At 45.1% G+C, this 27,150-nt stretch overlaps 2 protein-coding genes and 2 long non-coding RNA genes across 7 annotated transcripts in view; 1 reads left to right on the forward strand and 3 right to left on the reverse strand.

The window, feature by feature from the left end:
- The window catches only part of AHRR (aryl hydrocarbon receptor repressor), a 47,420-nt gene extending 46,469 nt beyond the window's left edge, over positions 1-951 (reverse strand). Inside the window, exon 1 of the mRNA XM_083709367.1 lies at positions 748-951. The gene's annotated coding sequence lies outside the window, so the exon portion shown is untranslated. The remainder of the gene's footprint in view (positions 1-747) is intronic.
- The window catches only part of LOC310830356, a 108,883-nt gene that overhangs the window by 46,469 nt on the left and 35,264 nt on the right, over positions 1-27,150 (reverse strand). The gene's annotated exons all lie outside the window — the stretch shown is intronic.
- On the reverse strand, positions 6,498-24,492 carry MSANTD3 (Myb/SANT DNA binding domain containing 3). 4 transcript variants are annotated; one of them, XM_083709787.1, is made up of 4 exons: positions 22,440-22,477; positions 19,435-19,884; positions 8,087-16,016; positions 6,498-7,608 (listed from the first exon to the last, which is right to left on the reverse strand). In XM_083709787.1, exons 2-3 carry the CDS (start codon positions 19,850-19,852, stop codon positions 15,607-15,609), a joined length of 828 nt encoding a protein of 275 aa, XP_083565913.1. In that variant the 5' UTR covers positions 19,853-19,884; positions 22,440-22,477; the 3' UTR covers positions 6,498-7,608; positions 8,087-15,606. The 4 variants fall into 4 exon arrangements, with proteins under 4 accessions (XP_083565913.1, XP_083565915.1, XP_083565916.1 ...); XM_083709789.1 differs by lacking the exons at positions 6,498-7,608; positions 22,440-22,477 and adding an exon at positions 23,769-24,492 and having other exon boundaries at positions 8,100-16,016; XM_083709790.1 differs by lacking the exons at positions 6,498-7,608; positions 22,440-22,477 and adding an exon at positions 23,763-24,492 and having other exon boundaries at positions 8,100-16,016.
- LOC310830337 lies at positions 16,789-20,424 on the forward strand. Its single transcript, XR_014557599.1, has 3 exons — positions 16,789-17,018; positions 19,208-19,348; positions 20,314-20,424. It is a non-coding gene; the product is annotated as an uncharacterized lncRNA (long non-coding RNA).

Here is a 27,150-nt window from a genome sequence, read left to right on the forward strand (position 1 = left end):
ACTGTGTCTCACACTATCCATGTTTACCAGAAACAAGCCGATTTAAAATAAGACCGGGAAATAAGTCCTGTTTTATAATTTGAAATTCCAGTTAACAACTATTTTTAGTTTGTTGGGGGAGGCAAGGGGTTTTGAAGGGTGAACTCTACTGCAACTCAAATCCTGCCTAGTAGCAGATCGGGTTGCCGGATAAGAGACCCAGGACGGATCCTGCACCTCGGAGAACGGCGCAGAAAGAAGTCCTCCGCCACTTCTATCCGTCTGCCATCACTACAGCAGAATTGTGGTGGGCAAAGTTGCTGCACCAGCCACTCTACTACAGTAAAGGTTCACCAGTCCTACTAAGATCGGAGGAACTTACTCCCAGGTAGTAAGTGCGCAGAAATAACTCTTGGGAAAAGTTGTCCATTCTGCAACAGGGACACAGGAGCTCTTCTCAGCAAACAGCAATGGGTGGAGGGCGAAGCGCCCATTGAGACCAATCCTGCTTGCTGAGCTGCAAAAGCCCGCGTTTGCTTTCTATCGTCCAGAGACACCTGTCCAAGAAAGTAGGCTTCCCAAAAAATAAAAACCGCTCCTGGTTAGCAAATAATCTGCGGGTTGTTTTTTTTAGTAGCCAACAGAAAGCTGTTGCAAAGCCAGCAACTGAAGGGAGACCCGGCCTCTTGCCCCCTGGGGAATATTGCGCAGGGAATTCCTCGCCCCCTTTGCAAAATCCCGAGCCCTCCGAGCTGCTTCGAGACTCACCGCACTTGGCAGCCCCGGCGATGCCCGTCTCGCCTCCGCGCGCTCCGCGGGACCGGGAAGCCCAGCCTGCAGCCGGAGCTTTCGCCGCCTCTTCGCCTGCTGGAGCCGCGCCTGGCGGGGCCGGCGCGCCGGAGCGGGAGGGCGAGCGGAGCCTCCCTGCGATCAGAGCGGCTGCTTCGCACGCGATGTTGTCGTCCCTCCCGCTGCTGCGACGCGCAGGCGGCATCGGAGGGCGCGCAAGAGCCGGACTGGGAAGCGCCAGGCGCGCGCCGAGCCACCGCTTTCTGTTGTTTTTTAAAAATAATATTTTATTAGGTTTTATGAATAAACAGAAAAAACGAAAAAACACATACACAAAAATATAAAATTACGAAATACAAAAAAGAATTACAGACATTTAACTTATAAAAAAGACAAAAAACAAAAAAAACAAAAATCCCTCTTTTTAAATTCTCATCTTTGATTCACTTATTTTCCTGACTTCCTCACATCTCCCTTTTTTGTATCCCTTTTGAAAATTAATTCAGCAAATTCATGTCCAATTAACTTATCTATTATCAATCCAATCTTATTTTTAACCTTGTTGCTAGAACCCCTTCAATTCATTTCAATGTCATCAACATTCAAAAATGTTACAATGTTTCTGTAGATAAATTTTAAATTTCCTCCAATCTTCTTCCACCAACTCTTCTCCCTGGTCTCGGATTCTGCCAGTCATTTCCGCCATTTCCATATAGTCCATTACTTGCATCTGCCATTCTTCCAGAGTGGGTAGGTCTTGTGTCTTCCAATGCTTTGCAATAAGTATTCTTGCTGCTGCTGTAGCATACATAAAGAAAGTTCTATCCTTCTTTGACACCAGTTGGCCGACCATGCCCAGGAGAAACGCCTCTGGTTTCTTAAGGAAAGTGTACTTAAGTACCTTCTTCAATTCATTATAGATCATCTCCCAGAAAGCCTTAATCTTTGGGCACGTCCACCAGAGGTGAAAGAATGTACCTTCAATTTCTTTACATTTCCAGCATTTATTATCGGGCAAATGATAAATTTTTGCAAGCTTGACTGGGGTCATGTACCACCTGTACATCATTTTCATAATATTCTCTCTGAGCCCGCTGCTTTCTGCCCCGGCAGAGCTTCGGCCCCGGGACTGGTCCGTCTGGCTCGGGATCGGGCTGGCCCAGAGCAAGACCTGCAGCGGCTTCCCGGGATTTCAGGCGGGGAACATTCCCGGGCCCTTTTCCCTGGAGATGAAGCGGGACCTTTCTGCCTGCAAGCGAAACTGCCCGCCCTGCGCCAGAGCAACGCGCACTCTGTATTCCGCCACACAGCCTTAGAAAGGAATTTAATCATGGAGGCACTTCTTTTGGAATCGATTTTATTCATGCAAAATATTTTATCACTAACGTTATTTATTTATTTATCTATTTATTTTTAAATTGTTCAGGTTTATGGTAGCATGTGCAAGAAGATCAAACCTTTTCCCAGTAGTGATGTATGGAAGTGAGAGCTGGACCATCAAGAAGGCTGATCGCCGAAGAATTTATGCTTTTGAATTCTGGTGTTGGAGACTCTTGAGAGTCCCATGGACTGCAAGAAGATCAAACCTCTCCATTCTGAAGGAAACCAGCCCTGAGTGCTCACTGGAAGGACAGATCGTGAAGCTGAGGCTCCAATACTTCGGCCACCTCATGAGAAGAGAAGACTCCCTGGAAAAGACCCTGATGTTGGGAAAGATGGAGGGCACAAGGAGAAGGGGACGACAGAGGACAAGATGGTGGGACAGTGTTCTCAAAGCTACAAACATGAGTCTGACCGAACTGCGGGAGGCAGTGGAAGACAGGAGTGCCTGGCGTGCTCTGGTCCAGGGGGTCACAAAGAGTCGGACACGACTAAACAACTAAACAACAACAAATGGTAGCATGTTAGCATCAATGTTAAGGACCACTTCCTTGCTCAAGGGTCGCTTGAGCATAACACAGCAGAGGGAATAATTTATATAACAGAAGATGAATCTCCCACTCCTAAACCTCACCCTCTGTGACCACATCCCCTTTTCTCCCCGGTCCAGTATACCTGAAGGAGCGTCTCCACCTCCATTGTTCTGCCCGGACGCTAAGGTCGAGCACTGAGGGCCTTCTGGCAGTTCCCTCACTGTGAGAAGCAAAGCTACAGGGAACCAGGCAGAGGGCCTTCTCGGTAGTGGCACCTGCCCTGTGGAACGCCCTCCCACCAGATGTCAAAGAACAACTACCAGACTTTTAGAAGACATCTGAAGGCAGCCCTCTTTAAGGAAGCTTTTAATGTTTAACAGACTACTGCATTTTAATATTTTTTTGGAAGCCACCCAGCGTGGCTGGGGAAACCCGGCCAGATGGGCAGGGTATAAATATATTATTATTATTATTATTATTATTATTATTATTATTATTATTATTATTATTACTTCTCTCAATCTGGCTCTGATATTGGAAGTGTGGTTGGGCTGGTGAGACAACCGCTTCAAGTACAGAGCATTGGGGCAGCAAGGCAGGGAAGAGTTCAGCTCAGCTCTCCGTGTAACCTTTAGAAATCCATCTCAGGCCTGGCATTAGCAGCTTGGCACCCTAGGGAAACTGTGAGGGACCCAGGGCCCTTAACGTTATTATTTATTAAATTAGGTTGGACGGCGCCTTGTCTACTTCCTTCTGACAACTCCTGCAGCCAAGCTGGTGCCAAAGTCCGGGGCAGCCCAGGACCTCCATACACGCTGCCCACACTTGTGTCCCAAGAAGGTCGCTTCAGTGCTGCTAAGGCAGCAAAAACAATGCAGGAAGTAGCAGTTGCAGGTTACTGGTCTCTACAGCCACAGCTGGTGCTGTGATTCTCCTGCTGTTTGACTTCACCCCCAAAGGCGCACTCCATTGTCTCTGCAGACAGATGGATGCCACCAACACATAGCTGTAAACTTTTCCTCTTTTTTTTTTGCCGGAAATTCCCTTATTCCAGCGCCGTTTCCCGTTGCTTCCTGCTGCTATCCTGGATTGTTAGATACCCCGTAGACTGTCCCCGGGACAGGTGAGGCTGCTGATCCCTTATTTTCAAATCTGAAAGTTGACAGCTATGCACCAACAACCTTATTTTATCTTTTCCAAGGCAACACAATGCAACTTAAAACCAACCAACCAACTTAGATACACTAAGAACAAAGCAGGTGGAAATACTTTAACAACATCCTGCCCACTTCTAAAAGGTCACAGATAGCTAAAGCCAGTGCTTTTTTTCTTAAAAAAATGGGGGTACTCTCATTTTCCTACTCATATTGAAACACTGCCTCTCAATGAGGCCAAACATAGATTCAGGGGTCTGCGTCCCCCCAGAAAAAAGCACTGGTTAAAGCACAAAGACCTGGTTATAGAGGAGTTTTTGCCAGGCCCCCAAAGAAATATAATGAGGGCAGGCCTTCCTAGGGAGAGTATTCCATAAGCAGGGAGCCACCGCAGAAAAGGTCCTGTTCTCATGTTGCCATCTTCTGGACCTCCCGTGGAGAAGGCACACCCTTCAGTTAAAGAATGAAAGGTAGTAACTTGGGGCAGTGAAGGGCAGAGCTGAAAGTTGATTAACAGTTGCAGTGCTCATCAGTGAACTTCCCTGCTCCAAGAGAGCTCCATCAAAGAGAGCTAAACAAGTCTGGTAAAGTCCTCTTTCTGCCCACCTGCTTCTGGATGGCAGGGGCACCTGGATAAGTCAGTTGGGCTGTCCTGAGTAAAGCAACAGGTCTCCAACCATGACTGAAAAAGGAAGGGGGGGGAAGAAAAAAAAATTCCCAGTGAGGAACCTTAAGTGACAGCAGGAAATGAAGTGGCCCATGAGTTTGTGCATGTTGAGGGAAGCAAGCTCTGGGGGAAACGCCAGCAGAGAACTGAAACCTCAGTCAGGAGCCATGTTGAGATCAGTTGTAAGAAGAGTTGCTCATAGAAGTTGGGATGGACCGAGTCCAGCCCCATGATATGCTGGAACCTCAAGCTAAATCATCCATGACAGATGGGCAATCTGATCTCTGCTTCTAAACCTTCTTGTATGTTCTCTTCAACCTATACACGAAGCCCCTTGTCTCTCAGTCCCATGTCTGCCATCTCCAGTTGTCCCTGGATTTATATCTGATCATAAATTCATTCATTTCTTCCGGCATCACAGCAGCATCCTTTGTAAGGATGTGCACTCCAACACACCATCCACAACTGTCCCTTTTGCCTTTACCTTCTCTACTTCCAGCACGAGGGTCCATATATTTATCCACAGGTCCTGTGCGTTCTTTAGTCTGATCAGGGACGCGGGTGGCGCTGTGGGTTAAACCACAGAGCCTAGGACTTGCCAATCAGGTCGGCGATTCGAATCCCTGCGACGGGGTGAGCTCCCATTGTTCAGTCCCAACTCCTGCCCACCTAGCAGTTTGAAAGCACATCAAAGTGCAAGTAGATCAATACCGTTGGGAAGGTAAATGGCGTTTCCATGCGCTGCTCTGGTTCGCCAGAAGCGGCTTAGTCATGCTGGCCACATGACCCGGAAGCTGTACGCCGGCTCCCTCGGCCAATAAAGCGAGATGAGTGCCGCAACCCCAGAGTCGGCCACAACTGAACCTAACGGTCAGGGGTCCCTTTACCTTTACTTTATGTCTGATCTAAGCTCTTTTAATACACATCTCATCCTTTAATTCTGCCAGTCCAACAGTCTCTGCATGACCATGACAACATCAATCAATGAGGAATTCAATGTTGGTTTTGCCATATTGAATTCTATTAATCTGCTTTCAGGAACGTGTGTCTGTTCCTTTATATATGCATTCTTTTGCCACACCGGTAAGGTTCAGTTTTGTTTTCGCCGCTGAAACGGCATGTCCCCAATGGAGATTTATAGGCGATAAAAGAGTGATGGTTTAAAACAAATTAAGAGCTATCAATTGCATTCTTTTGAAGTCATTTCTAGAAATCAGAATACTTTAAGGAAAGTATGTCTCTAGTTATGTAACTTTTTAAGTCATAAATTATGTGGGTGTAAGTGCCATTACCCCAGGGATAGGTTGTGGCTTGGAACTGGGTGCGAGAGATGAATCAGGGTGAAAGCTGGAATTATGAATCCATTGACATGGCAAATTGAAAGGGGAAGATAAGAGTCATCTTCAGAAATAAAGTCAGGTCAGGTTAAGGCAGGGATGGGAGTCACGCACAGGGCAAGGAGGAAAATAGACAAGTACATGCACAACACTTGAAATATGCTAGCTGTGCCCAGGTCAGCAAACCCAGAGGAAAAAGAACAAAGCCAATGCCTAAAAATATGGCCAAGAAAGTATAAAGAGGAGAAAGGGCTGTGGCTCAGGGGTACAGTACAAATGCAATCCTTAGCACCTAGAGCGGGAGTGGGAGACCTGGGGCTGCCCAGATGTTGTTGGACTCCAATTTCCATCATTCTGAGCCAGCAGGGCCAATGTCAAGGATGGGATTTGCAGTCCTGGAACATCTGGAGAGCCAGAGCTCCCACTCTGCTGGAAAAGAGTCCTGTCTGAAACCCTGGAGTTATTGCCAGACATTGTAAACAATACCAACTCTGACTCAGTGTACGGTGCTTTTTGTTTTTGTTTGAATTTTGAATTTTACTGGTGCCATCCCCATCATAACATTGCTACCCTGTACTGCTTTTGCTGATGCACAGTATACTTTATGGATTGGTACTTAGGATAAAAGTAAAATAAAAATGACCACAGCACAATGGGATTTTTCAGTGAGGAAACTTTCAAGATTTATTAACAACTCATGATTTATTGGAACCAATTATGTGCATATACAATTTTTCCTACTAGCAATACATTTTTATCAGAAATCCTTCATTTTGATTACACATTATACAATAAACAAGGCACTAAAATTTACACCTAGTAGTCATCTTATTATGAATTCTTTGCTTGACTTTAGTCTCTTCCTGATGAAAATAAATATTATTAAACAGATCCTGCACCAAAAAATTCCATCATGAAACTAAGTTATATAATAAAGATCTCCTAATTCCTTAAATACATCTATATGAAGTACAAGGTCACAGTTCTGTAAACCAAATGGAGCAAAAATCCATTATTTGGAGGTGGGGGCAGTTTTCAGTATTTTCCACAATGCAGTTTAGTAAATTAATCTGCTAGAAGCAGAAACGGCTTTGGTACTAAATTAGAAGAGCTCATAGATTTCTGCACATAGAGATGTTTGTGGGAGATGTTGAAGTGTTAAGCTCCCCACTTAAGTGGCTGATCCCCAGAAGGACTACATGAATCTGCAGAGCAGGTGATCCAACCCAGGTCAGAACCACCCTGTAGATGAAGTAAGAGATCATGACTGGCAAGATTAACTTTGGTCCCCGTCTGAAATAGGAAGGTCAAGTTAAGAAGGGCCACTTGTTCCTAAAGTATGTTTTATCTCTCCAATAAGGAATACCCAGTGAGCAGAGGAGGGGATTGTTCTATTTGCCTAGATAGTGGGCCAACACACGACAAACTATTTGGTCCCCTGCATCAATCTACCCAGTGAGTTTTACTACACTTCAGGTACAAACGTGTGGCAAAATTCTCATTTGTATCAGCCTGGCCAGAGGTTTACGTGGGCAGAGGAGATCGACTCATGCAGCTAACCACTGAGTCTGTCTTGCTGGGTCAAGCTGCATCTCAGCTAGAAAAAAATTATGCAGGACTTGACTCACCGCTTGAGAAGCAGAGTTCTAAACACGTATTTTACAATGGCCAGGAAAGAAAACTAAAGCTTGGTTGTTTGTGGAAAAACAAACCTGAACCACAAAACTCTTTTGAGTATAGGAGCCAACAATATTCTATAATTCAGGGGTCTGCAACCTTTAAGACAAAAAGAGCCACTTGGACCCGTTTCCGAAGGAAAAAAAACTGGGAGCCACAAAACTCGTCATTATAAAAATAACTTTTTTGTCACTTTTTTATTATTTCTTTGTTTGGCCCCTCAGAATTACTCCTCCTCATAGAAATAAACGTTAAATTAACAAGTTACCTTTTTTTTGGTGTGTGTTCTTCACTCCCCTTCAAAACAGTGACCAGTGTACATGCCCCCTTTCAATGTAGCGGGCGCGCGCGCGGGAAGGTGACGTTGGGACGGTGCGTGGCTAACGCACGCACCGCCCCCATGCGACGTCACAGCCAGTACAGCACCCGCCGCAGTGGGGAGTGTCGGGGCACACAATGCGCCTCCTCCCCTCGCTAGTATCCGCCCCGGAGCCGCGGCAAAAGTGTAAAAGAGCCACATGCGGCTCCGGAGCCACGGGTTGCAGACCCCATTCTATATACTTTAAAAACTGTAATTATACTGTCAACTTTAAAGCAGTTTATTTAGGAGTATTCCACCTGATATCAGCAACAATACCCTGAAATATATGTCTCACAGCTACAAGGCTGCATTTCAGAATATGAACACCAATTGTTACCATCAAGAGTACACTGGAGTGTGTGAAAGTAAAACGAGCCTGCAACAAAATGTTGTGACTCTCTCTCCCCTACCTGTAGCCCAGAATGCTGCAAGCCTTTAAGGACCCTTGCAAGGGTTCCACAGCAACATTAGAGTACCATAAGCCTCAATCTTCCCTTTTCCCACCTACTTAAAAATAAATTCTGCCTACTTATCTGTGGATGCCCTACTAGAAGTAACTTGCTTTGCTTTTAGATTTATACACTATATTTTTCAAGTACTGTACCAATTTATTTACCATATTTGCAGATCACATTTAATAGATGCCACAGCACTCCCAGTTGTGAAATTTTTACATATTTTCAATACGTACCTTAGATTTGCAGAATTGCTTCCAAAAGCGCACTGAAGTAGTACACACCAATAAAAAGAAGTCCTAGGCATTGTTGGTGGTGATAAAGCTGTATAAGCTAATCTGCATTGCGAGAGTACACAACAGTGATAGTGGACAGAATCCAAGAGGCCTGGAGTACCAGGAAAAAAGTTTCACTTGCACATTTCACCTTGCTTAGGGTACAGGTGTGGCGTTAATGGAGTTTTGGAAATGACGTGATGGATTTAATCACCGAGGACACCGACAGCTTATGGCGACAGCACCCTTTTAACGACAACATACTCTGTTTCTACATTTAGGCTTCATTTCCTTGGGCACAAGAAAGGGCATCCATACACACCCAACACCCTCCCCCCCCAAATCTTGGCAAGTGGGGATTCCACATGTTGGCATTGCTACTTGAGAATAGGTGCAAGCTGAGGACTGAGCCAACTAGATGAAACAATGTTGAGAACTACTCAGGTAGTAAACTTTAGGACCATTCCCTGATAGTTGTTCTGTGCCTAGCTTGCTCTCTCTGTATTCATCCCGTGGGGTTTGCAGACATAGCTGTCAACTTACAGATTTGAAAATAAGGGACCAGCAGGCTCGAAAATAAGGGATCAGCAGCCAAAATAAGGGATCAACAATTACTTTTATAAAATACATATTTTGTTGCGTGCAAATGGCTTTAGATACCTATTAGGTCCATAAATTACCATATAGCATATATTCAACACCAAAAAAACAGCAACAATTTGTGTTGACAAAGCAAGCTGGACATAGAAAGGGCCCCATTACCTTCAGTAGCTTATTTAAGAGACATCATCAATAAGGGACAGCAGCGGGACATGGCGCTGGAATAAGGGACTGTCCCGCCAAATAAGGGACACTTGACAGCTATGTTTGCAGATGGGTATGAAAACATGGTAGACTCGGCACCAACCCTGGGAAAGAATCTACCACTTAAACGCTCTTCCGTACACCCTTCCCACCACTCCATTCCCAAAATGCAGAATTCCATCCTCCCTACCCCCCCCAACTGTTATTTCTTCTCCCTGATCTCTTTAGACTCTTATGCCAAATTGCCCTCATTACTGACCCTGACAATCCATCCCTGGGTTGGCAAATACTTGGCCCACCCATAATTAAGAGGTGGGGTGGATGATAGAGCCTGTCATTTATGGCCTGTGCTTAGAGGTTTTGTCTGGCATTACCATTATATATTTAAAGCAGGCATGTCCTGTATAACTAGGGCACATTGCTCAAACACAGCACATTACAGAAACCCACACAGGCAAGCAGGACATTGGGGTGGGAGGAGCAATACTCAACAAATAGCTATTTGAAAATTTGACGAGTGTTAAATATTAAGGATCAGTCATGAAAATGGCATATAAGCATTCCAGCAGGCCTAAATAAACTTGTGACCCATCAAACAAAACACAGCTCACTAATAAGCCTCCCATTTTTGCTGCTTACATGGAACCACAGAAATGGGGGCACCTGAAGCACATGGCAAGTCACGGCATTTGGCTAATCGCTGCAGTCAGCCTCATGGGTCACGAGTTGCAGAGACCTTAGCTGAAAGCTGCCATGATGTTAAGAAGCCTGAAATATACATGGACTTAAAGCAGAAAGTTATGAGTTATGATTCTGAATGGCTAAATAAATTAAAAATCAACACACAGAGAAGTTCACAAGAATGCACATTTAACAATGATCTAACTGCAATTTCGTTAGGATATTTAAATGTTCCCACCAAATCACAGAGAGAACCAATTCTTAAATTTGTTAACCTCCATCAGATTTATCATAGCTCAGAATTATAAACTGCAAGCCATTCCATATATTTAAAGTTGGCTGATTAAATGTATGGTACAGTCCGATATTACTCAGGCCTAAGTTCCTTATGATACAATCCTATACATCTGCTCAGAACAGTCCCCTTACTCCTACATGCCTGCCCAAATCGTAGTCCTGTTACAAGAACTAAATCCCAAATGAAGGGGCATAGCATTGCACCATAAGAGGGATTTTGTCTTGTGTTTTTGAACAGGGCCTTTTTGCGTCTCATGGCAAACTACTTTTAAAACAGAGGGGGATTTCAAAAGCAGCTTGTGGTACGGCACAGGGCCCTGGAGCTTTAAAGGAAAAACCCTAGAAGGCTTGCCCAATCCCTTAGGGGTGATTAGGTAGCTCTTGGATTCTTGGCCTTACTTTATCCGGCCAATGGGCATACTTGGAAAATGGAGAACGTGCTCTGCGCACCAATCATATAAAGGCTGTGCTGCATGTGGCACAAAATGACCACCATAGCCAAGAGCAGGGGAAAAAGAAGAGCCCCTCAAAATGGTGTGAGCCCTGCCTCCCAATCGGGGGGGGGGGGGGGACCAATGACACTGGCCACCACCACATTTATGCAGAGACAGAAGCTCTTTGCCCCTCTCCTCTGACTGAATATGAAGAGCAAACCGTCTCTTGTGGGTTTTTAAGGGACATTTTTATGAGGACCTTGAACGGGTTCCACAGGAGGTACTGGTGGGCATACTGGTGTCTGTGGGTGACGCATGGGCACCCCTGAGAATTCTACTTGTAAACATTTCTATTTCTCTTCACCGTATTGTTCAGGTCTCTAATGTTTATTTTCAGAACACTTGTCTGAATATTGATGAGGCTTTGGTTATTTCCCCCACCCTTCACCATCTCATTCATATATAGTTGTCCCTTGACATTTCTCAGTTCTGTATACTGTATTTAAAGAAACAAATACGAAGATTTTAAAAAATACCATCCAATTAAACAGTCCTATTAAACAAAAAAACAGATTATGGACCATCATATAAGAAGTTGTTTCACAATAATCAAACATTAAAATGGAATAAAGAAGCTGAACCCCACATGAAAAAATATCGAAAAACAAAAGTCAAGAATGTGTACCCTAAAACTGATAGCAACATCTCACAAAGGGAATATTGAAACTAGGCAATGAGAAGAGGAGGTTCTGATTTGTTGAGGAGAAACTGGTCCATTAAATTTTAGATCAAGCTTCCTCAACCTCAGCCCTCCAGATGTTTTTTGGCCTACAACTCCCATGATCCCTAGCTAGCAGGACCAGCGGTCAGGGATGATGGGAATTGTAGTCTCAAAACATCTGGAGGGCAGAGGTTGAGGAAGCGCGTTTTAGATAAACTAGTATTTTCGACAATAGCAAAGGCTTGTATTTCTCTTAGTTCATACCAGATGGGTGTATTTGCAACTCAGCACATGTGCAAATAAGTAGCAAAATTTTGTATTGAACAGAGTTCAAAATTCTCAGCATGCCTTTGAAAAGAGGCCCCTCGAAAAATATAACTTTGGTGTGTGGATAATGCATGGTGAAATTTCTAAAGTAGGGGGGCAATTTAATATGAAGGACCAGGAATCAGGTGGCAGAACATTTGTGCTTTGCTGTAGCTCATTCCTTCTACCCCAGATTACAGCCGAAACAAAATGAATTGTACACGCTAAAGAAATACAAGGCACAATTCATACATCTCACAGTATCTAGATTTTCTTCTTGCAGAATTTGAATGTGGTGAGGAATTCATACAGTTCTATATCCAATATACCAGGAAACTACTCTATTTAGACAAAAGCAAAGAGGATGAAATGTTGAGTTCTACATATTATTATCTAAATAATAAGAATATAAATGACAGGGGAGGGGAAAATTCAAAGGAGAGAGTGTCCAGTATATAAATCTATTTTACATGGTAACACTGAACAGAAGACAGAAAAGGAATAAAAAAGAAATGATAAAGTAGTATTTTAAAAGTTCAGAATTTAGAATGTGAAAGAAATGCAAATATCTCAAGACTGGCAGCAAAATTGCAGTGCAACTTGTGTCCCTCTCCACCGAATTGAGACACAGGAGCGGCAGTTCCATTCTGAACTGCTGAGAAACTGAGGATCATTGAAAAGGGAAATAGTATTGGCATCCAAGTAGAAGGGGGAGCTGGGCAAGGGCTAAACCTAAACTACTATTTTCTGTAATAAAATATATGAACGCATGCTAGTTTCTCTTTACTTCTGACAGCTAAATTCACTGCTGAGTTTTATGCTCTCTGCACTGCTTCATGTTAGAATTAAACTGCCTGCCACACACGCTTGTTTTAGGAATAGAGGGTGGAGAATGTTATCTGGGTACTAAGCAAAACCTAATGTCTCGTTGTAAATGAGGTCCAAACTGCTCTACCTCAGCTATAGAGATGTCCACATGGGTGACCCCTCTTTTGTTTGTGATAATTTTGGCAAGGGTAGCTTGTCATGCAGAGGTGAGAGCACATGCACCCTCTGAAATTCCCAGTTGCACACAGGAACAGGAGCCCCATTCTAATTTGGACCAGACAACCCTAATATGTACCAAAGACACTAAAATGAGTAGGCAAATGAGAAGTAGCCTAACATTTCCCCTCAAAATACTTTCAAGAGGGCTTGCGATTTCCTGAGGCTTGGGGCTGCAATTGCTCCCTCGTTTTCTATTGGATTATGCTGGAATCTGCATTTATTTTTGCAGTGGTTTGAATTCAGTATTTAAGCTCTACACATGCATTAACTAACATAATTATTTTCCCTTTGCAAAATTATTTAAAATACTAAGTTATAAACTCATTTAAGAACCACAAAAATCTCAACAGTTTAAGCACAGCCGTCTTTCCAGTTATCTTCCCATTCCCTTTCCCCATACTTCTGATAGTTTCTTGTTTGCCTGGGAATCTGTTAACTGTGAACCAGTGTGCACTTTGTAAGATGTTTAATAAGATCTGTTCAACAGTTTGAACAGAGCTCCTCAATAAGAAGTTGCACTACAAGATACATTACCAAAATACATAAATTTTGTTTTTCCAGAATAAACATATTTGTACCCGGTCTTATAGTCAAAGGAATGCACCAGAAAAGACCTGAAGCGACTCAATTTCTTTGAGCTTGATTCTATTTGAGAGGAGTGAGGTAGAGCAAGGATTTCATGTCAGCATGTAAATGATCTGCACCTATGAATAGTAGATCTCCATCTCATTCCCTAAGTTGGTATTTCAGCACACCATCCCATCAACAGGAAAAAGAGGAAGCCTTTATGGCTAATTCTGTTTAGTGCGCACGTGCAGCGCCATAAACCATGATACCCCTTTTAGTTAATTCAGAGCAATTCCCACCACTGTACTCCGAACTCACAGTTATATACTATTTAAAATCTCAACTCTAGCCACCCCCGTGCCCTGGAAGACAAGAGGAAAAACTCCTTACCCTTTTCCTTGACATACCAAGATGGGAGTGCTGAAAGCAATGACAAACGTATGGCGCTTCTCCAACATTAAGCAACAAGCTTGTACCCTTAGTGTGGGAACCTTTGGTCCTCCAGTTGCTGCTGAACTACAACTCCCATCAGGCCTAGCAAGCATGGCCAGTGACTAGGGATGATGCAAGTTGTAGCTGCAATGTCCGGACACCCAAAGGTTCCTTATACCTGCCTGAGAAATTGACTATGCCTCCCCCTACTTTACTGGTAACCCTCTGCTATTGTAAATATAAAAGATGGGCAGCTCCAATCCAATCATGCTAGTTTTGCAACAGATTTGACAGCACTCTTAAGTAGCTCCAGGTCTCTGTCTTAGCAGCAGCACAAGGCCTGAAAATATTTACCTGGAAATCCAACACAAAGAAAACCACCTGAAGCCCAATGAACACAGCAAGGTCGCCCCATTTTGAGAAGAAGAAAAAGCTAATATCACCATTTGCACTTATTAGTCATAACTGCCAAATCTACATATGAAATCGTGGAAATTCATGGTTGCTGCTTCATTAAAACAGAAACACGCCTGCTTCTCCTTTGTCACTTACTTAGAGGGTGGTGGGTTCTCTCATTCCCTTGCCTCCCATCAAAGATGAAAACTCTTCAAGAGCTCAGTCACACATTGTGATGCTCAATGCGTTTGCCAGTTACCCATTCAAGGAGCCACAGCCACTCCCTGTGTGGTGGCAGAATGATTGGCATTTGCCATGTGCACTCATTACATTTTCACAGGGACTTGCATGTAAAAATGCAATGTGTTTAAATAGCCCCGAGTTACACAGTAAATCTACACTTTAACCTCCTTACATTTGGTTGGTGCTCACTTCAGATCCCTGGCTCATGTGGACTGGGACCAAGACGAGAAGCCAAGCAAGCTGAAATGAACCAAACAGAGAGGTGCGAAGTATCCAAGTGATGCTGCAATCCTGTATACACTTACTCTGGAGCACATGTGCACAACTGCAAATCACACACAATGGTAATTTTCTTGATGCCTTCTTCAACCGCAGAAAAGTGGCCCGGCAGTAGTAATTTTGCCCTAAATTATATAGCTGGCAGGTGAGCCATGCCCTATAGTGCAATCTGAGTGCAGCGTCATTAATGGTTAGGGGCAGGAGAGAAATTTGGTGGTGGTGAAGAACTTCCCTTGTGGCCAGAGAGCTAATCAATTGTTTGAAAGCTTTCCATGCCCTCTTCTGAAGCTGTTGCTGCTATGATGCTGCCCTTTCCCCACATTCTATTAATAAACGGAAAACGTATTATGTCCTCTGGCTCAGTGATGCAGCTGAGACACTGCGCATCTGCTATTAGCCCCACCTCAAGAAACAATTATGGAGGATAAGTCAGAATTCTTGCTTCTTGGAAACAAATTTAAATTTCAGACTTGAAATAAAATACTAAAATGCCCAGCTACGTATCTGCTGTTAAGAACTTTCTAGACAAAAAGTGTGCACCACAGAATACGCCTACTGACTTCCTGTGTGTACAAGGGGATGATCCAAAAATGATAATAATTGAGTTATTGGGTTTAGAAAACAACAAAGAGATGCCACATTTTTCTTAGCTCTTCCTTAATGTTTGTTCACAGCCAAGTGGGGAGGCATTCTCTCAAACTAAAAATACAAAACTAGCATAACTGAATCCCTCCTCATTCTCTTCTATTAACCAGTGACACCAGTCCATTTTATGGCTGGCTGCTGCCTTCTCTAGGGCGAATTAGGGAATGGTCTGTTGAAAGATGAGACGGGCCATTCTTTTGTAACAGTTTGAAGTTTCCGCTCCCAGTACATTTTTTTTTTGTTGAGCACCTCCATCTTGATTCTGTGCTCCTCTTCCGCCATCTCACACTCCCGCTCGATCTGCTGAATCTTGGCCACGTGGACCTCGTTCATCTGGATCAGTTGCAGTTGCAAGATGGACATTTGCTGATGGTGCTCTTCTTCATGCATCTTTTTCAGATCGCTTTCCTGGGCAGCTTTACTTCTGAAATTTTTACTGCCTGTTATTCTGACTGCTGAACAGGAAGGCTCCGACTGCGAGGTTCCTTCACATACCTGGAAATGTACAAGATCTTTGTCTTCATCGCACAGTTCTCTGTTTATAACGGTGAAAGGTTCTGGGGAAAGAAAATAAGAAATATGACCATTATAATAATTTTCAATTTTTTTCCAACCCAAGAACCAGTTTGTTGTGGTGGATATAGTGTTAAACATACATTGGGAGACTTGAAGCCCAAATTGAAGAAGAAGAAGAAGAAGAAGAAGAAGAAGAAGAAGAAGATGAGGAGGAGGAGTTTGGATTTGATATCCCGCCTTTTACTCCCCTTCAGGAGTCTCAACGCGGCTAACATTCTCCTTTCCCTTCCTCCCCCACAACAAACACTCTGTGAGGTGACTGGGGCTGAGAGACTTCAAAGAAGTGTGACTAGCCCAAGGTCACCCAGCAGCTGCATGTGGAAGAGCGGGGACGCGAACCCAGTTCACCAGATTGCAAGACTACCACTCTTAACCACTACCACCACACTGGCTCTCAGCTATCAATGTCATTGACTCAGCTATCAATGTCAAAGTGCAAGTAGATAAATAGGAACCCCTCCGGCGGGAAGGTAAACGGCGTTTCCGTGTGCTGCTCTGGTTCGCCAGAAGCGGCTTAGTCTTGCTGGCCACATGACCCGGAAGCTGTACGCCGGCTCCCTCGGCCAACAAAACGAGATGAGCGCGCAATCCCAGAGTCGGTCATGACTGGACCTAATGGTCAGGGGTCCCTTTACCTTTACTATCAATGCCTGGGTGGTCGCTATCTTCAGCTTAACCACTTTATAGAGCTGTTGCCGTGAGGATAAGCTAGGATAACCCCATGGGCTCCATCTTGACAGCCTTGGAGGAAAGATGGCGTATCAATGTGATTTTTAAAAACAACAGTAAATTACTGCACAGCCAAGCTTGCGTCATCTTTCCCTGAAGCAGATTCAGGACGCTGGACATTGTGACAGCATCAAACTACAAGCACTACCATTATAGGGTGGAAGAGGATAGGGCTTTCAGAGTTGAAGGCAGTCTGAAAGAGGAACGGCTGCCCTGGGTGTGTAGGCATCCCTCACTTCCTCTCTGGTGCACAGGTATGGGTAAAAAATGTTTGGCCAGAGGAAAAGACGAGGAAAAGGAAATTCAGCTCTCTTTAAAGCTCTACTTTTTGCCTCCACTGTCAAGGCTTTTCTCTGAGAGTAGCTCTATAGGGGCCTTGACAGTTAGGATGACTGACACCATGTTGAACTTTGTAGAGTACCTCCAAGACACAGGAGGTTTGATATGATCTTTCGCTTTCCTCAGAGGACTGGAGGCCGTCTGGGCCACATGCCCTTTGAAGGCCCTCAAGCACCTCAAAGCACAAGATTATCCCCTGCTCCAAAGTTCAGAGTGGGGGGCTTGAATTCAGCAGGCTTGAGAAAATAGGGAGGAATGCTCAGAGTGGCCTCTTGGAGTTCACCCGAGATGTCCTTTGAAGTGCTTGTATTGAAAGAAGCAGGCAGGGAAGAGAACAACAGAACTACAATTCATATCCTCCTGCTAAAAGGACTCTTTGAACTCAAGGATTTATTTTGAGAAGCTATAACCCACATCTGGGCAACCTGCGGCTCTTCACCTCCTCTGGTGCAGCCTTCAGGGATGTAGGAACAGATTGGGAAAGAGCACAGGTAGGTTTTTTGAAAAAAGGAAGATGACAGCATTGGCCAGAGCACAGATTTGACTCTTTTCACTGAGCTCACCTGCTCCAGTCCATCTTAAGTAGCTTGCCTTACAGAAAAGGAGAAGGATTACTGTCCTTGAGACAGGTGCCGTTTTTGTATGCAAAGCTTTGCAAAAAGTTTCTCAACTTGCAAAAAAGGGAGGGGGTCAGAAGAATGAGGGAATGGGGAAGTTGTGAGTAAAAAATCCTTTCAAGAAGTGCTGAACTACGCTAAGGGAGCAAGGGTTGGGGTGTAGAGGACAGAATCTTTTCTTCATCATACTTATTGGAACGTTGCTGGAGGAGAAGCAAAGCGAAACAGATTCTGAGGGTAAGAAACAGGTAGAAAACATGAAGTGTGGTGTGTTGTGATTAAGAAGAGCAAGGATTTTGACAGGGGAGAAACAGAGCTAAGGTTATTTTTGCTTTCCTTCTTCCTTCCTTCCCTCTGAAACTCCAGAACATTGAACCAATGCCGGTATTAGAAATCTCCAAGTGTAATTTGCTTTTTGCTCGGGACAGCCGTGCCCCCCCATCCTTTGCCCTGACTATGTGAATGCTCTGTGGACTCCCTGGAAGTGTGTGTGACAGGTGTGGATCCTCTTTGCTGGTGCTTTGCATACCTGTGCCTCTTTGGGCTAGACACTCATGTCTGCAACAAATGCTTTGATGTTTCTGTTGGAGTGTGGTACTTTGGCATCAGTGATGCATGAGTACAAGGGGTTGTGAGGGGTCCCAATCTGCTTGTGACTGAGGCGCCACTGTGCCCATGTGTGCTACTTAACGGTGTCCGCCTAGGGTGTGTGCTTTTCTTGTGTAGTGCATGTGGTGGGCAGAGCAGCGGTCCTTGCTGGGAACTGTGTGAAGATTGGCTGATGCACAAAGGTTGCTAGGGGCATCTACACTTTGCAGCTTCTGCTGTGTTCATGGCCAAGCCCAGTGACTGTTCCACTGGTGGGTTGACTGATATCCATACTTTGCACTGCTTTGCTGGTTGGCAGTTTGCCTGTGTGCCAGCCACAGTGGCTCCTTGTGGACTTGCATGAATGGGACTGAATGAGAGAATTAAAGGATGGTGTACGAATGGGACAGAAAAGGCCCTGCCCAGGCTTTAGTCCTGCCACTGGTTTGTGGCTTCTGACCACGTTCCTCTGAGGAAATGTGGTTGTTGACCACAAAGGGTTACTCTCGGTTGCTCTAACCTGCATGTTTTTGATGTGTTAACTAAGATATAAACAGTTTGAATGGTAGGTATTTTTTTCATGGCTGTACTGGAACAAAATGCAGTGGTCTTCAATGTTCTTACACCCAACCTAATTGCAACCTGAGGCTCACATATAAACTCACATTTATGAAGGTTAATCTGAATTTATAGTCAAACCTCTCAAAATGGCTTAAAAAATAAAATCATGATAATGTGAACTTATTAAAACTAATTATCCCAAATAATTAGAAATGCATTCACACATATACCAGGCATGGGGTCAAATGGTAAGTTATAGGGTTGGTTTTTTTTAAAAAATAAGATTAATGTCTCATTCTCTTATTCTCCCCTATCATTCACCTTTTTCTCCTCTTCAGGAGAAAACTGGTGCTGCTATGACAAACCTGAGGGAAAGGGCATGATCCTATCAAGTGTCATGACTCACCAGTTAAATCCCTATAGATTGTGTTCATTTACTTATACTGGAAAAATCATAGCACCACAAAAGGTATCACCAGGTGAGCAAACTGCAAATTTTCTATCTACTTTTGGAATGTAAAGCTACGAGGATAGTTTACTGTAGATCACTAGAAAACAACAGTACCTTGGCTGGAGGCTTCTGCCTGATATTCAGAATCCTCTTCTGGTGGACTCTGTAAAAAGTACACCTGCTCAGGTACCATGCTGGCAATCTTCTCTTTTCCCAGGATGTGATTACTTAGAAGTGGACTAATGCTCCTTTTTACCTTGTCTCGCCTTTCATGTGCCATTATTTTCTTTGTCCGTGCTTTGATGTTCTCCCAGCATTTTTTCAGCTGCTTGAAATCTCGTAGTGACACACTTGGTTGAGAATTATATTCATGAGCAAGTGCCTGCCAGGTCCGTTGTTTCAGTGCAATAGTCCTTGCATCACTTTTTTTACACTCGAGTACATATTTGTATTTCTCAACTAATGCCAGCAACACACTCTTCTCCACTTCAGAGAAGTATTTGGCAGGTTTTATCACTTCGCTGTTTTGCATTTTCTTTTGATTCTCCAGAGTGCCAAAATAACCTATAAAAAACAACAGACAGCTTACTTTTGCAAGCATGATTGATTTCACAGCAAATAACATTCTGCTCAGAAAATGTTCCTTTTCATCACAAAAAAAGTTAGAATAATACACCGTCATCAGTCCGTCAGTCAACACAATCACCAATAGCAGAGTTCAGGACAAACAAAAGTGCTACTTCACACAATTCAGAATTCCCTACTACACAGTGTTCAACATTAGCCAGGCACCAGGCGCATTTTCCATGTGGCTTTTAGCCAGTTGCAACCAAGTGAAGAGGCCTGGGCACAACGGGAAGTGCATGCCTGGGGATCATTGCGTCTGGACTGTTTCCACACGCTATTACCGCATCTTACAGAATTCTATCAGTTACATTTTGTCTGCACAATAAGAATGAATTTCAGGAACCAAAATGCTTTTTTTCTGTGCAGCTGGAGCAGGAGCAGTGAACAATGTTACAGTTAATTGCTGCCGCTTGTCTTAAATTACCCCACCCCACTGCCCTGCTCACAGTTGTGAAGAATATTCTTAAGTTATGAATGGTCCGGGTCACCGTGAAAAAAAAAAGAGGTAAGAATAGGCCTATATATCTGTGGATGTCCCTGGATAAAGTGACTTTTCTTCTTTAAGTTCTCAAAGTGCTTAACCTAGCTCAAGGTTGTCATCTGAACAAGTCAAATGTTTAGCTGATAATCAAACACAGTCAGTTCGTCATTTGAAAAATAAGACTTTAGAGCCATCTTGCCCCCAAATAACAACTAGACATTCTGTTTGGGCAACTGTAACCAGGGGTACCAACTGGAATAAAATATTGGGGGGGGGGGGGAGCCCAGGTAAGCCCTGCGCTGCAAAATCGATCACAAGACACAGTGCATAGACACCATTTGAATGGCAATGCCCAGTGCTTTTTTACTAGAAAAAGAGGTGCTGGAACTCAACATGGACACCTCCCTTGTTCTCTTAAAATGGCAATGGGGGGCAGCCCCCTCAAATATTTTATTAAGATCTGGGGGAGCTGGCTGTAACCTTGGTTTAAGGAGCCTTTTGGCGCCTAAGCTTATATACAGTGGTGCCCCGCAAGACGAATGCCTCGCAAGACGGAAAACCCGCTAGACAAAAGGGTTTTCCGTTTTGGAGGTACTTCGCAAAACGAATTTCCTATGGGCTTGCTTCGCAAGACGAAAATGTCTTGCGAGTTCCTGCGGGTTTTTCCCCCTCCCCCCTTTTTCTAAGCGCTAAGCCGCTTATCAGCTGATCCGCTAAACCGCTAAACAGCTGATCCGCTAAGCCGCTAAACAGCTGATCCGCTAAGCCGCTTAACAGCTGATCCGCTAAGCCGCTAACCCACTTATCAGCTGATCCGCTAATCCCCTAAGCTGCTAATAGCGCTAAGCTGCTAAGCTGCTAATGGGCTTGCTTCGCAAGACGAAAAAACCGCAAGACGAAGAGACTCGCGGAACGGATTCTTTTCGTCTTGCGAGGCACCACTGTATCTGAGTTTCTAACAGTGATAGCCCCTCCAAGCCACTAAGATGGCTTGAAAAGAGCTATAATTTCCTACTTGTTACCACGACAGCTAATTGGAACACCCCTGTGTAGGGGCAGCATACCTCTAAGTGCCAGGTGCCAGAAGCAAACAGCAAAGGTTGGGCATCATCTTCATACCTTAGTTTATCCAATTAGTTACCTATATTGACAGCAGAGTGGCTATCGGGGTGGGTTTAGAGGGCTGAGGGATGCAAGACCTGATAGGGTAGGGGTGCTATCGCATTGTCATTGACCATAAAGAATGGAGATATGGAATGTAAATATGATTTGGTAAATGGAATATGGTTTTTTGAATTCAGAATGATGTTAGTTTGATTTATTACGGCCATTGGCCCATATCTAAAACAATACATCAAAATTTATCCATAAACAATACAATTTAAACTGTTCCAAGTTAAAACACCCATATAAAACCAATTTTACTTCAATTAAGTAAACACTATACACAATAAGCTGGATAATGAGTCTCTGCTTTTTGCTGGAGTCCAGCCCATGTGGGAATTATTGGTAATTAGATGGCAGATTAGGCTGCTAAGGAGAACCTTTATGAAGTTTGTGGGGTGGAAGTAACAGCTGACTATGTAGCATAGAATGGTTTGAGATACAGGGATGAAAGGGAACCTCCCCCTCACAAACCGAGTAACTTTGGGATTCGCTTTGGGGTTTGGTTTCACAATTATAACTGATTAACAACATTATAGCCAGTAGGTAGCAATAATAGGGTTTCTTCTCTTGCTTTGCAGCACTAATAAAACCAAAGAAGAACAATACCGGTATCCAGCTTCTTGACTAGATTGTTGCTCCTGTGCCGCAGATCCATGGTAGATCCATGGATCAAGACGTATCACTGCCAAAACTCTCTGCTAAGATCTTGGGAGCACACGATTGCAGTTTCAACTTCTCTCCAACAAACATACCTTAAAACCAGTCCATTATAATGGATTCATTATATCTCAGATAACTCTAATATTCTTGTGAAGCAGGAATGGTTAACTTCAAGGATGCCTACCTTTCAAATCCACAGGGTCCTGACTTTCCTCCTCAGAAGTAGTCTTGAAGATTATGATTAATAAAAGACAGGAAATTTCATTGTAAGTACCTCTCTCTCAACACTTAATTATGTATCCTGTTAACCCTTCAAATATTGCCCCACACTCAAAAACATGAAGGGAGTGGGGGATCATCCTAAATTGCATTATGCTTTTCCCATGTGCATATTCAGCAAAAGAAGCAATTCCCTGCATTAATAAGGATAATTCACAATACATTTCAGTTTACAGGTTGATCTGTATGCATGTTTACTTCCATATATGTTACCTCAGAGTAAACATATGTAGATCAGCCTTACTGAAGCTAAGCAGGCCTGGCTCTGGTCAGTGCCTGGATAGGAACAAGGCAAACATTGCTTTGGCTTCTGTGACACAAGGAGGTCTGGAGGTAAACATAGGAATGTAAACGTACAACTGACTTCTTGAAAACGCCATGGAAGGCCACAGAATTTATCGAGGGAGAAGTGCAAGCTCTTCTTCCACAACAATCCCAAGATGGACAGAGATGGGAAAACCTATGGTCCGCCAGGTGTTGGTGAACTGCAGCTCCCATCATCTTCCGCCAGTAAGATCAACGGCAAGGGATTGTGGGAGCTGTAGTCCAGCCATATCTGCGGCGCTACAGGTCGCTCATCTTCCTTGCACTTGGGGGTTAGCCAGGCTCCAGAGGGTCTGCCTTGGTGTTTTGGAGATCACTTCATTTGAAATGGCAAAAGCTGGCAGCGGGGAGATGTATATCCCATAAACACTCCTTCGGTATTCCTTCATCAGGATTTTACACAGGGAAGCAACTGAAACAGCCACAGTGGACTGCAATATTCTCAATCTTAATTCTAAATATTTACAAATGCTGCTACCAATATTAGATGTCAGAATGCCTCATCTAGCCCAACTTCTGAAATCAAAAATCCTTAAAAAGCGCAATGCTATCCACGTTTACCCATGACCCGGGGGTTTCGCCCCCAGACAAGGGGGTAGAGGACTGCAGCCCTGCACACTTTGCCCGAGAGCAGACTTACTCCCGAGTAGACGCAGGCAGGGCTGCACATGTTACACGCGACGATGTTGCGCCACAAGGAGCGGGTGGGGAACAAAATGACCATCTGTGGCCCAGCGAGCCTTTCCCCTCTGCAGACAAATACAAATTTCCTCAACCTGTTACACATCGGGGAAGGCACCCTGGCCGCTTTTCTGGGGCAAAGAGGTTGCAGAGAGACGGGGCAGCGTTTCCCTTAGAAATAAACACCATTTTACATATGCATTTTAAACACACGCACACGCACAATTACCAGGCTTGGGTGGACCACGGCCTTCCTCAGGCTTCCTTCCCCTTCTTGCTTTTCCCTGGACGCTGCCGGGTTTGCCTCTCTATTTTGGAGAACAGGAAAGCACAGATCCCAGCCTGACAAAGGACGCCTCGCCACCCACTGAATGCGCATCGGCGGCTGCAGGTTTGCAAAGGCAGGCGCGCAAGCGGCGGTTCAAACAATAACGAGCAGCGCTCATCTTGCCGTTGCCCCGGCGGCGCGGGAGGGGAGAGAGATAATCCCCGTAACGTGTGAATATATACGGGATCGGCCTCCAATTCCAAGGGGCAGCGCAACAGCCCCTACTCTTAACAAAAGCCTCACCATTAATTGCCAATCTCTCCCTCCCTCCCTCTCCGCGGCTGGGTTTAGAGAAGGCGGGATTCGTGTCGCTTCCACCTTCCTCCCCTTCTTCCCCGACCACTAAACCACTCCCTCCTGCTCTTCCCAAGTTCCGACGCGGGTCTCAAAGCGGCGTCCACCAAGCGAAGCCAGCGCCCCGGGTGGAAACCTTGCAATCCCATAATTTCGCGCTCGGGGCACGAAGCAAAGGCGAGAGCAAATGTGTGCACGCGTGTTATGCATGCATGCATGCGAAAACTGACAACAAGCGTTGCTTTTTCTCGCCGCCCCGCTGCACTAAAGACAGAAGCCTTCCTTCCTTCTTATTTTGCAAGACTCGTAGCAGAGAGTGACCGAATGGCGCCGCTCCCGCTTCTCTCTGGGAATCCAGTCCGGGTTTTCCGACCCGACAGCGCCGCCGCGGCTCCGGCCGGGAAAAGTGGGTGGGGCGCGCACTGCGCATGCGCACTGTCACTTGCGTGGCGACAGCCGAAGAAGAAGGTTGTCGGCGGCGGCGGGCTCTGGGAGTAGCTTGAAGGAGGCGAGGCGGGTCGGGGGCTGGCGGTGGCCCGGGGGTCGCCTTCGCGAGGGGCTCGCCTGCGGAGGGCCTGCCTTTGGCGGCGGGAGAAGTCGGAAGAAGAGTGCGGAACGGCTGTTGCTGGTGTTGTGTCATGCATACTCCGCCTTTCCCCCCTGACAGGGACTCGAGGCGGCGCACGGGGGGAAGTAAGAACCGTTTCCCCCTCCGGATATGGACGGGACTTCAATTCCCATCACCTCGGAGCGTTGGCTGTGCTGGCTGGGTACTGGTGGGAGTGGGAGTTTAGCTCTCCATTTGGAGGGCATGGGGGTGGGCGGGGAGAGTTTAGCAATCCGCTTCACCCCTGGAGGAACACTCCATTGTCTCTCGACGGATGCCAACAACAGCAACAATCTGTTGAGTGGGGACCGATGGGAATTGTAGTTTGGGTATCCCAAACTACAACTCCCAAACTACAACTCCCATCAGTCCCCACTCAAGAGATTGTTGCTGTCGTTGGCATATAGATATGTCTCTCTGGAGGGCCATGTGACCCCCCAACCCTGATTTCTGCTCCATGTCCTGTTTCCTACAGTTGCTGGCTTCTGCAGAGTATTTTGCTTCCTTGCTTCATTATTTACTTATTCTTTTTTTGCAATTGCACTTGATGTAATGCACCCTTTCCCCGCAGTGAGCTCAAGGTGTCTGTCTTCCCTTCTCATGCGATCCTCGCAACAAGAGAGAGTTTGGATTTGATATCCCGCTTTATCACTCCCCGAAGGAGTCTCAAAGCGGCTCACATTCTCCTTTCCCTTCCTCCCCCACAACAAACACTCTGTGAGGTGAGTGGGGCTGAGAGACTTCAGAGAAGTGTGACTGGCCCAAAGTCACCCAGCAGCTGCAGGTGGAGGAGTGGAGACGCGAACGCAGTTCACCAGATTACGAGTCTACTGCTCTTTACCACTACACCACACTGGCTCTTCTCATGCGATCCTCACAACAACCCTGTGAAGGTTGGTCAGGTTGAGAGTTGGTGTCCAGCACGAGGCTGCCCAAGTGGGGCTTTGTCTTAACGTCCTATTCGGACACTCTCAAGCCAGACTTCACCAACCTGGTGCCCTCCAGGTGTTTTGGACTACAGTTCCCATCAGCCTCAGCTGCTACCAGCAACTGGCTAGAACTGGTTTTTACTTATTTACTGCACTTCTATAGCACCTTTCCTCCAAGGAGCTCAAGGTGGTGCACATAGTTTTCCTCCTGCCCCCTTTTATCCTCACAACAACCCTGTGAGGTAGGTTAGGCTGAGAGTGTGTGACTGGCCCAAGGTCACCCAGTGAGATTCATGGTTGAATATCAATCAATCAATCAATCAATCAATCTTTATTACGGTCCAGAGACCCAACAAATCCTTACAAAGCAATGCACAATTCAGATAGCCTACCTCCAGGTTAAACAAACATTTTGTTCAGACTTAAAGATAGGGATCGTTGGTTAAACCACTGATAAAAACTTCGCCACTGCTAATGTTTGTCCAGTCTTCCAATAGGAACCTGACATAGTGAGCCTCTGATTTTCCCGGGAAAGGTACCAGCAAGGGTAATATCAGTTCAGCCCTGTCTTGCTCGTATTTTGCACAGTGCAGCAAAATATGTTTTATAGAATCTCTGTCTTGGGCACACGAGCAATGTCTGTCCTGGTAGGGGACTCCTCTCCACCTGCCATCCAACACTGCAGAAGGAAAGACGTTTAGTCTGGCTTTGGTGAATAACCTTCAGTAATTTGGTACTCGAAGCTACCAGCATGAGTTTGACCAAACTGCGGGAAGCAGTGGAAGACAGAAGTGCCTGGCGTGCTCTGGTCCAGGGGGTCACGAAGAGTCGGGCACGACTAAACGACTAATCAACAACAACAAATTTGGTACTGTCGGGTTTTTAATGTAAAGTGTTAACTTAAAGACATGCCCATATTGTACTCCTACTGCCAGCAGACTACAGACTGCGTGTGATCGAGATCGCAAGTCACTGTGTGTATTATCCCATAATCTTTGCTTTAATGTCTTTAGGGCACCTTCATAACCCAGGTAATAAAGTGGGGGGGGGGGTGACAGACCAATAGAGGTGGCTTTTCTAGCCATGGTTTTCTGCCATTTGCTGACAAACTCCTCATTGGTCAGATGTTGATACAAACCCTCATGGTTGAATAAACATTAGAACCCTGGTCTCCCAAGTCACAGTCTGATACTCTAACCCAGGGGTAGTCAACCTTTTTATACCTACCACCCACCAATGCATCTTTCTTGATGGTAAAATTTCATTAACGCCCACCAGTCCAGTGCTCGATGGAAGGAGGATTCAGCTTGTGCCATAGAACCCTCTACCGCCCACCTAGAATCCTAAAACACCCACTAGTGGGCGGTAGGGACCAGGCTGACAACCCCTGCTCTAACCACTATACCACACTGGCTCTCAAAACTGGCTCTCGCTGGAGGGCATCAGGTTGGCC

This window comes from Podarcis gaigeae, assembly GCF_964106915.1.
Source record: "Podarcis gaigeae genome assembly, chromosome: 13".
Classification (NCBI taxonomy): Eukaryota; Metazoa; Chordata; class Lepidosauria; order Squamata; family Lacertidae; genus Podarcis; species Podarcis gaigeae.

Excerpts from the sequence above, each read along its gene's own strand:
- MSANTD3 (XM_083709787.1), bottom strand. The coding sequence starts at position 19,852 with ATGCAAAACAGCGAAGTGATAAAACCTGCCAAATACTTCTCTGAAGTG. Across the intron at positions 16,017-19,434 it reads GGCAGAAGCCTCCAGCCAAG|AACCTTTCACCGTTATAAAC; the intron begins GTACTGTTGTTT and ends TTCTTTCCCCAG.